General features: G+C 38.4%; 1 protein-coding gene across 1 annotated transcript in view; it reads left to right on the top strand.

Annotated features, from left to right (window-relative positions):
- Positions 1–11,267, top strand: part of MPP7 (membrane protein, palmitoylated 7 (MAGUK p55 subfamily member 7)) — a 105,328-nt gene that overhangs the window by 60,804 nt on the left and 33,257 nt on the right. The window contains exons 5-7 of the mRNA XM_010151429.1: positions 957–1,088; positions 9,141–9,222; positions 10,136–10,221. Coding sequence (XP_010149731.1) covers positions 957–1,088; positions 9,141–9,222; positions 10,136–10,221 — 300 coding nt within the window. The remainder of the gene's footprint in view (positions 1–956; positions 1,089–9,140; positions 9,223–10,135; positions 10,222–11,267) is intronic.

Below are 11,267 nucleotides of genomic sequence, written 5' to 3'. Positions count from 1 at the left end.
GCTGTAATGCATAGTTTTCACTAGAAAAGTGAAAGCATTACTTAAACCATTTTTTCAGCAGTTTAAAAGGCATTACAAATAATGAAGACTTTTCAAAATAGAAAAGAATTTTGAGTTCTCTATCTAGAAAAAGCTTTGAATTTTACATTATAGCCAAGATTTTTTTTAGAGCCTTAGGAGAATGAGCTTTCTAACTTCCTTTGACTTTCAAGATTGTTTAATTCCTGCAAGTTCATACATTATTTTATTTTAAAGATTGAGCATCTTTTCAGGTTTTATTAGGCTTCTTATTGAAAAATTTATTCAAGCTATGCATGAAGTGGAGAAGCAACAGGAAAAGAAAGGAGCCGAGACAGGCAACAGGTGGTTGATAAGCACCTGCCTAAACCAAAGAATTTCGGCTGTATGTTTCTCAATTACAGTCATGAATTCCACAATAAGTTAAACATTCCTAAGGTAATTTGGAGCTCGTATGAAAGGGAGATGGTATAAAGGGAACCAGTATCCAGGTAAGCTTCCAGAGCTTCTCTGAAGAGAATGGTTGGGCAGCAGCTTAATATCATGAATCTCATGCTTGAACAGTTGTACTGGAAGATGCTTAATTTGCTTATTTCTTTCATAGGACTGCTTACTGCGTCAAAGAAACTCTTTATCTATACAAGTAGAATGATGTTTTTACTTTGGGAGGCTTAGATTTTCTCCCGTTCATAATTCTTATAATTTTAAGCTAATGTACTAGATGAATGCATTAACCAATATATATACATACACACACACACACACACAAACATACACTTTGTGGAGTTGTTTCATCAGTTTGATGTGTTAAAACGGTATACAAGAATTATATTCACTCTACATACATCATATATAGTTAGGCTATAAATAAATCCTCTGCTTGGTCTTTCATAAATTTTTCAGATTCCAAATAATATACTGACTATTAATGTTTCCAGGCTTTGCTCTCTGTACATGATACTGTTGCTCAGAAGAGCTACGATCCAGTCTTGCCCCCCATGCCTGATGATATTGATGAGGAAGAAGATTCAGTTAAAATAATTAGGCTCGTCAAAAACAGGGAACCTTTGGTAAGTAACCCTGTTTTTTGTTTTGGGGTTCTGTGTTTCTGTGAAGGGTGGGAGTGTTCAGATGAACGTGAAAGGGTAACATGAAATTGAAATGTGGATAGACAGCCATTATGCATGTTTATTCATAACATTCAATAATACACTTTTGATTTCCATTCACAGTCACTATTAGTAAAGCATATGCAATGAATAATAAGAGTTCGTTCATTCACGGTGTTTGAGCATTATATATGGAGACCAGTCTGATCATTTATATCAATAATATATTCATCTTTTAGCTTGAGTTCGAATCATGAACTTGTTTTAAAACGAGAGAGGGAAAATGAATCCCTGAAGAAATCTTGACCTTTGTTGTGAACTGGGCCTGTTAGCATTCATGTAAAAAAATGTGACCTTTCGAAACACTGAAAAGAGAGCATAAAAACATATTTTAAAATACTTGAATTGAAATCTGGGCAAATTTAAGATGTCTGTTGTTGTACTTTGGATTATGAATAGTAGAAAGTTAATATCTTCATGGGGATATCTGGAAAAATGAAAGGACTAAACCAAGGTTGTATTACAAGAATATTAAAATGCTTTACTGATTTGGTTATTTTTATTTGCTGTAGAGTGGGAGTCATCTTGTATAAAATTTAACTATATTCTTTTTCTCCTGCAAACCAGTGAGAGCTTTGGTTTATGTTATACTGGATATTTGTTTTAATGGATAGCAATCCTGAAGAAATATCTGCAAAGTTACTTTGAGAAAGCTGTGATTTTGTACTTGAGATGACAGTGGGAGGGCGATGCCGCTGTTAGACATGCAGGGGTAGTTTGTCCCACAGTAGATATCTTACTATCACTCCTATTCTTGATGCATTTCGTGATGGATTTTCCCAGCAAACAAGAAATAAGTTTTGGTATTGACTGACTGTAGGTGGCCATGGGCATAATTAAAAGTTTGACCATATGGAAAGTTTTTACTTTCCCTTTCCCCCCCCCCCCCAAGAAATTCTTTGAGGAAGAAAACAAACTTGCTTTGGGATTTAGTATCAGAAAGAGCATTATTTCTGAAAGGTGTAAAGAAATTTGAATGTGTAGCATGAAAAGAGTTCCAATTGAGTAATTTATTTTCAGTGTTAATTAAAAGACCCTTGTTTGTTTGTTTTTTTTCTTGAATACGTCAGAAAAATAGTATCTCAGAATGGATTGGATAAATAGCAACTTTGAAACCAAAACCGAGAGATTTTCTGAAAGCTTGAGATACCTACATTGTCTACTGGCTTTTGAGATTTTAAGCCCTCTTAATGTGTCAAATAGAGTTGCTTGAGCCAAAGGAAATCCTTGGACTGTTCCTCAAGTTCCACTGTTGCTCATCCACTCCAGTGGGATACTGAGCTCTTCCAGATACCTGCATGTCTATTACGGTGTAACCCCAGCTTGCAGTTCACCCCCACACAGCAAAGCACGTGCTTTACTCAGCGGGATGGGGGAGAGAATCAGAAGAATACAAGTGAGGAAACCCGTGGGTTGAGATAAAGACAGTTTAACAGGTAAAAAGCCACACACGCAAGCAAAGCAAAACAAGGAATTCATTCACCACTTCCCATGGGCAGGCAGGTGTTCAGCCATCTCCAGGAAAGCAGGGCTCCATCATGCGTAACGGTTACTTGGGGAGACAAATGCCATCACTCGAAATGTCCCCCTTTCCTCCTTCTCCCCCCATTTTTACATGCTGAGCATGACGTCATATGGTATGGAACGTCCCTTTGGCTGTGTCCCCTCCCAGCTTCTTGTGCACTCCCAGCCTACTCACTGGTGGGGTGGGGTGAGGAGCAGAAAAGGCCTTGACACTGTGTAAGCCCTGATCAACAGTAACAAAAACATCCCTGTGTTACCAGCACTGTTTTCAGCACAAATCTAAATCAGACCCATATTTAGAGCCCCTACTGTGAAGAAAATTATCCCAGCCAAAACTAGTACAATCTCTTAAAAAGTATATCCAGTTAGCACAGCTCTAGTGCTGAGGAGGTTAACAGAGAGGGGTTTTTCAGAACTTTCATTTACTAGACAGGCTGGCAGCCATGGAAAATATAAATATTGTGAGAGAACTCAGTTCTTCAGTTTAAGACTGCTTAGTTTATTTACCAAGGTGAAAACAGCCTTATAATGGAATCCGTGATTGACCTATTACTAGGAAGAGGCAATGGGCAGAAGCTAATTACAGCCAAAAACTACTGGAGAGTGGGGAGCTCACAAGGACATTAGTGTCAACCTCTTCTTAGCAGTGAAAGATGCTAAAACACAGGGCAATGTCCGCAGGTTGCAGCCCTGGGAGGTTTAGACTGGGAATTAACACAAGTGTTTCATTAGGTAGGAAGTCCAGCACTGGAGCAGACTAACCGGAGATGTGGAATCTCCAACCTGTACCGTAAGGCAATGACTGACTGAATCTGGCATTGACAGGAGTCCTGCCCTAAGCAGGAAATTGGCCTGATTGACTTCCACAAGCTGCCCTTTGACCAACATTTCTAAGTTTGTACCTTATCTGTGTGGGAAAGGAGTATCTGTGATCTTTACAGATCCTCAGCCTATCTTGGTGTTTTATTTTTGTTGGAGAAGACCCTATGGTGAGTCTGTTTTGCTTGTTACTTGTTCTTCAGGAAGACTTCAAAGGATAATGTATAGTATTCTCCTCCTCTTCCATAACGCACCTACAATCCATTTTAACACTGTTAATGTCAAACATTAATTTCTTTGTGGCAGATCTATAGTGACTCGTTATGACACCATCACCACACTACAGAACAAACCTATTATTTGTCTTCCCTAGATTTTTTTGCTTTCCCCTTAGGTAGGCGTGACAAGAAACATGGATAGTAATTCAGATACGGTCTTACCGAAATATGGCACAGCAGAATAAATACAAATTTATATCATGTATCCACTGCGTTTCTGCTTCCTGAAGTTATCGTACTAAAGAAGGGATATGCCATGATCTGTGTTTACTGAACTATTTAAAATTTAATTTTAGATTTATTTCCATGGCGTTTCATTCAAGGCTTGTTCTAAAGTCTTGGATGTTCTTAGTACAGATCAAAGGGTCTCTATTTGTTCAGTTCACTCTTCTCCAGTCAAAGTCTGACTTCCTGATGTAACGATGCAAGTGGATTCTTGCTACTGATCTTGCAATTGGAGGTATCATACAATTTTTTTCTGGGATGGAGATTGTCTGGTCTCTTGACTTGAAGATACTGAGCTCTTAGAACTTTTCTTTCACCTCAGATACATTCTCATTCTCTGTTTGTACACAAACAGTAGAGATTGGTTTTCTGCAAAGCAATAAACTTTCCATCAGTCGTAAACCCTTGATGTTCTTATGTTGGGTGTCTCCTTTGGATGGCTTTCAACAGTACGGTGAGGGAAGTTAGCCACTCTCTTGACTACTTTGGAATATCCCTAGTGACTGTTTTCATATGAAACTGCACCACCTTTCCTCTTGTTCATGCTTTTCTCTAATTAAGCACCTCACTGGTGTTTTGAGCCGTTGTTAATCTCTTATTAATGAAGCCTGAGTTCCCAGGATTAATCATCTCAGAAGGGAGGGAAACACATGGTTTGTGGGAGTGCCTCCTGTTTGCCAGATTTCATCAGTTCAGAAGTTAGTGCTGAACTTTCCTCTAGATTTTTGGAAGAGATGATTTGAACTATTTGGTAATCCTTCCACAGTTGTTTTTGTTTTTTATTTTTTCCTAAATGCTATTAGCAAATGCCATTCTATAACAGCATCTCGCTCAAGCAAGGTGAAATTGTGTTAGGAGGTTTTATCTGAACCAAGTAATTTAGGATGTCTCTGAACCTTACATAAAGAGAAATGGAAATCTCTTTTCAGAGATAGTCCAAAATGCACCTATTAGTTTTTTATCAGATAGCTTGGAGATTTTTTACTTATGCCGACCTCTCCAGGGCTTTTTCAGCTACTGCCATGTTCCTGGTTAGTATTCCTGATATCGGACATGTACAACCACACTACCAGGAGTCCAGTTCCTGGCCTCTCACTACTTCCAGCTCTCAAATGATTTTCCAGGTTTGTTACAGCTGTCATGCCGTTACTCTGAATAGAATGCTTTTGACGTTAAGGTGGTTGCTTCTTCATCACACAGATTCATTTCACATAAATCTAGCTATTTGAATACTAATCTCTATGCTGAGTCTGTAGTCAAGAGAAAAATAGGCAGCTCCAGAGGATGGACCATGCCATCTATTTCAGATGCCTGCCTTAATGAAAGAATGATTCATTCTCCAGAGCTGCCTGTTTTTCCCTGTTAACTATAGGAGCCTGGACACTTAGGTTGAAGTAGAGACCTGATTTCCATAGCTGAACTTTGGTGAAAGCAATTGAGGTGATGTAAAAAAGTCATTTATGTGTTCTGCCCATGCAGATTCTACAGCTCACGCTTGCCCCTCACTCTGAGTCCCTGTAGCTCAGTTCTTATTAGTGAATTTGTGTTTACATTTTCAATAGAGAATGAATTAAAATAATTCTTATTGAAGTACTTATTTGCATTCAATGTCTGCATGTGCTTTTGTTTAACAGAAAGGTATGCAAAAATATTACCGATGCTTCAAAGTCTGTTATTAGTAATTTGTTTTAGAGGCTAGTCTGTCTTTCTTTTAAAATAAAGGCTTATAATGTTTATATTCTGGAACCAGCAGATAAATGGGTGAACTAAGAAAGCTCACACCTGTGAAACCCTGAGTGATGCTCACCCATCAGTGTTACTGCATAGAAAAAAGGAAAATAAACCCACCCAAAACTAAACAAAACTGCACCAACCCAAAAAGCAGTGGAAGAACCTTGCTGAAGGAGCTTGCATTATTTTTAGTGTTTTTGCACGGTATACCTTTAAACCTTTTCTCAGTCTGATCACCATATGGCTCCCAAACTCCTTATTTTTCCCTTTAGAAGTATTTTAAACTGAGCTATGCTATTACATCTGTGTATGTCTCATTTAGGGTAACTTACACTTTTGGCTAGCAACACTGAAAATATTTTCCAGCTCTCAAAGTCCAGTCTAACCTTCTTCCATTTTTAAAGCTCTAAATGAGGAGCTGTGCTGCACATGTAACTGGAAGTACTGGAGCTGAACATCTCATAAGGAGAAATTCTTGCCAGATTATGTATACCTCATAGTTTAAGCCGAGCTGGCAGCAGTACAAGAGAAGCTGCTTTTCCAGAAAATCAACTCTTGGGGTTTTCTAAAAGAAATCCACTTGTGTTTGATGATTTTTTTTTTTAAAGTGTTCTAAATTGGAAGGAAAGGTAAATTTGAGGAACCCCCTTTTTTCTTTGTGTACTATAGGTGCAACAAAAATACATAAACTCAAGCAGTGCTTTTCATGGGCCTGCCCACTCCTGAGTCTGCCACAGAGGAGTTATTGACAGTGAGCTAACTTGGGTTAAGGAATTTCCCTGTAAATTTTAACTTTGTTTTCTGCTTTGTTTGAAAATTCTGATTTACCTGTTGTCTTTACTGAGGCATCTTTCAAATTTGGTAATGCATGCTAGGAAAATTCCCTACTAATATCACTATTAGTAGTGATAATTGCATAGAGCATGAAGTGACCATTCCACCTGGACGAGAGCCTTATCGTTACTACTCGATGCTGTCAGGCTCAACACTGTGGTCTTCAGCTGCACACAAGTATTATTTCTAGAGTCTGTCTAAAAACAAGGGGAAGTGAAGCAAAATACCCATTTTCAGACACCAGTGCTGTACTGGAGTAGCTGGGTGATCACGATGGAAGGCTGTCAGTTGTCACTTGCCTTTGCATTCAGTGTTATTTAATAGTGTTGGCTTCTGGGTAAAAGGCATAAAGCCTTTCTGTTCAAGGCTTTTTTCCTGACTGATTAGGAGAGCTTCTGTTTTATATGGACAATATAGCAGAAATGTCCTGTATTTATATTTAGCTCTAGCATCCTAATGCTGCTTTTTTTCTTTTTGATGGATCTATTCAGAAAAAAGATGCTTTGTACTTTTAAACAGATGCAACTTTCCAGACATTAATAAGTCTTTTGAATTACTAGATGTTGCTGTGAGGTCAGAACTTAATATTGAGACAGTCTAGATGGGTCAATGCCTTGTTTAATATATTCCTAACGGTATGCAATCCTTTTTGCCCAGAAGTCTAACAGTGAGTTTTTAAAGTGAGGTTAGCTGCACATAGATCTTTATCTTTTTGAAACTCGCAGGCTCATTTGAAACTGGAATACAAACAAATCCTTACTGATATAATTATATTATAAACAACAGATAAGGATAAGGCTGGCAAATTGCAGAATTACTTTGCTTATGGATAGAATTTCGTACTGATACATTTAAGCTGTAAAATAAAACGTGCAAGCACAGTACATCAATTTTGCTGTGGGGCACTGGCCACTGTTAAGGTTTCAGCCAAAGAGAATATCCTGTGGTGGCTCTTCTGGTTTTTCTCTATTTGCAATAAATGCAATTTGCATATAAAACCAGTAAATTGATCTCCCACTTTTTGTCTTCATGTCTTGTGTTGTATTTCCATCTTAGAGATAGTGGGAAAAGGAAACAAGTTTATTTACAGTCAGTAAAAGTGTTAGCTGTATGACAATGTCACCCTGTTATTCTTCTGTACATATTTCAGCTTTATAATCATGAAACTCTTAAAAACTGGAAGTAGTGATAAACATGATGTTTATGTTTAATCTAAACAAACATAGAAAGGTAGCTATAAAAGCAATTTAATTATTCAAGGAACTTTTAATAAAGTATTTATGTGCTTTACTTCAAGCACAACACTTCTCTGATGGAAGGAGATTTGCCCAGTGATGCAGAGTGTCCGTAGCACTGTCTTGTACTTGGAGGTGAAGCAGTAGTGTTCCTTCACTGAGCACAGATTTGGAAATTTTCAGAAAACTGACCTACCTGCCAGAGTCCTTAACTTCTCTGTAAATTAACAAAACTGGAGATATCGCAAGTAGCTAATGACATTAACATGGCCAAGTGAGCATGTGGAGGTAAAAATCGGTTGCCCAGGAGGTGCTTTTATCATGTGTTTTAAAAATACTGGATAAAATACCCTCTCTGGAGGTGACTGTTCAGTATGACATATCTAGCCAACATCCCCCTTGTTATTCTGTGGATTCTCGCTTCCCGAGCAGGGGCAGCACTTCCCCCCTCGCTCCTTCCCGTCTGCCTGGAAGGACTGGCACCGCAGCGTAGACAGCAGCTCCATGCCCCCGCGTCCCTTCCCTTCTCACTTGTCACTGCTGCTGCCTGCTGCTTCCCCAGCACCTTGTGCTTCTTTTCAGCGCACCCTCATGCTTCTAGTTACAAAGGCATTTTTCTCATCTGGACAGCTGTTTGCTGGAAATTTAACGACATGATGTCATTTTACCTAAATGCCTTGCCCTGTGTTTGTGTAATGTATGAAAACAGTCTTGACTCACTCAGGAAATGTTCCCTCCTCTGCATTTCTGTCCCGTGGGGATTCCAGGTGAGCCCTGACGTGCAGAGGCATTTCTCAGTCGTGTTTGTTTATTGATAGCACTGTAAAACAAAGTGATGGTCACCGGGTGCACAGGCAGTTCTGGGTGTGGAGTGCAATAATTATGAACACGGATAAACTTTTTGCACCCATAGAATGTAACATGGCCTATTTTAATGTAGGAACAGCAGTTATCAATTTTTAGCAGTAGTTAAGCATGGTTTTGGCAGTAGTGTCAACTAGGGTACGCTGCAGTTAACATTAAGTTGAAAAGTAAACCTTTTCTATCACTTTTCCTTCTTTTAAAAAAAGCTGTGTACATACAGAATGCATCAGTCACTCTTCAAAGGTGACTTCCAGTCAGAAGTATGGTAATACAGCAACTCATTTTGTATATTGTGTTCATGAGCAGGTATCGTTTCTGACATTCACTTGTAGATCCAAGTCAGCTTGTTGCAGTTTTACATAGTAAGTGTGTTTTAGTGTAGTGCGTTGAAATGGTGGGGAGATTAACTGAGTAACTTTTTTTTTTTTTTTTTTTTACCCAAGGGAGCTACTATCAAAAGGGATGAAAATAGCGGTGCAATTGTGGTGGCCAGGATAATGCGTGGAGGTGCTGCAGATAGAAGTGGTAAGGTGTTGCTGCTTGGCACTAGCCATTCCAGTTCTGGAACTCAGAACACAATGAGATAAAATGGCACGTTTTGTAGAAATAAAATACATCCACTACCGCAAACAAAAGTATTGGAGGCCTGAACAATTTTCCAAAGTGGTATTTCAGTACCAGTGAAAGTATTCATACTGAACTTTTTCCCCATTTCAGTTGCAACCAGATATCTTTGAGTTAGCAGATACAGGGGTGTTTTTTATTGAGATATCATGGTTTGTTTCCAATTGAAGACATCCACTTAGAAAGTATGGGATATTCCAAGATTGCATCCTGCTGATGGAGGAGCTTAGGATGGTTGCATTTGGAGTTTCAGGTAGTAATCCTCAAAATACAAGCACATCGTTGACTACCATTGTTTATTTTGGGATGCTCAAAGTCTGCAAGAACTCAAGCAAGAGGTCCTGAATTATAGTGTGAAGTGCTTCTTTTCACTGCAGAGATGTGGAGAGCTGTGTTTCACACTTAGTTGGGGTAATGGAGTAAATCTATATATATATTGTTAAATTAACAAGCATTTGTGCCACAAATTAGCACTCGTGGCCTAAGTGATCTTTGCAGTACTTGCAGCTGTGTAACAATAAGGAAGTTGTATGAATAGAAAAAGAATTGGCATAGACTTTTCCAAACATCTGCGTAAAAGTCTGGAAAAGTCGTAGAGAAATGGTACTAATTTTCAGGAGGAGGGAAGGGAGGCGAGTAAACCAACCATCTCAGACTTATCTGTGAGGACAGTAGCTGTTGTGTTCATCATACATTCCTGCTTTTAAGTTAGAGCTTAAGGTGGGTGAACAAGGGAGAAGAAAGCTGAATGTTAAATGGCATTTTGTGTATAATAAGAAACTACAGTTTAACAACTCTTCTTTGTCTTCTGTAGGTCTTATTCACGTTGGTGACGAACTGAGGGAAGTCAATGGGATTCCTGTAGATGATAAAAAACCTGAAGAAATAATACAAATTTTGGTAAATACCAGAAAACTTTTAAATCAATTTAGGGGAATCAAGAAAAAAAATCAGACTTATATTTTGAGCAGAGTTAATGACTATAAATATGGTGCAGAATGTTGCAGACCTCAACGTATGATTTACAGTTTTTAAGGCACACCATGATTTGTTGAATTTGAACTATTTTAAAAGTATTCATTAATAACGCATTAGCTCCGTATGGAAATTAATTCAGAATACATGTACTTGATAGACTGTAATACCAGTATATTAACATTATACTTTATATGGATTTGCAGTATATAGCCATATATTTGATGGTGTTTGCACTTCTCTGATCCTACACAATCTCTAAAGCCAGCCTAATTACTCACTTATGGAGCACTATTGCAAATTAAGTAATTTAGACTTTTTCAGAAATATTTAATATCTTTACAGCAAAGAAACTGATGAGGGTCATGACAGCTCTGTATATTCATGGTGCAGGCATTTCTATATACATAAATACCTTGCTGTCCTGCTGGATTGAGTGGCTGTCTGAGAGTTTCGGTTCAATAACCGAGATGATTCAAGTGTTAGTCTGCTGATAATTCATACTTGCTTTATGGTTTTGTGTTCCCTACAGAAACATATTTTCCTGCAAAAATTAATATTTAAAAATCTCTAGAAACACAATAGCACTAGAAAAGGTGTGACCAATTTCCCCATTTACCTCCTTGAGGTACAGTATAAACCAAAAAAGCTAGTTAGAGCTTGTTTCAAAAGTAGCAGAAATATTGATTCCAGTCCTACGGCTGGTGAAATAAGAACTTGGCTGCTGCTTGTCAAACAGTGAGCTCTTGGATCGCAGACATGCCGGCTGAAGTATGTCTCGCTTGGTAGTGGACAGGCCTGTTTCCATTTTGCTGAAATCGTTGGCTGTCTGTTGCACTCTGCTGGTTTTATGAAACTTGTCGGCTGCATGCAATAGTAGCAGAGTCTCCAGCTGATTAGCACTTCCTTCAATAGCAAAATGTCACTGAGGCAGTGGGAATATATTGTGGTTAATAAGTAAAATGCAGCCA

Source organism: Eurypyga helias, unplaced genomic scaffold (genome assembly GCF_000690775.1).
Source record: "Eurypyga helias isolate BGI_N326 unplaced genomic scaffold, ASM69077v1 scaffold3610, whole genome shotgun sequence".
Taxonomy (NCBI): domain Eukaryota; kingdom Metazoa; phylum Chordata; class Aves; order Eurypygiformes; family Eurypygidae; genus Eurypyga; species Eurypyga helias.
This window is presented reverse-complemented; position numbering and strand designations above follow the sequence as displayed.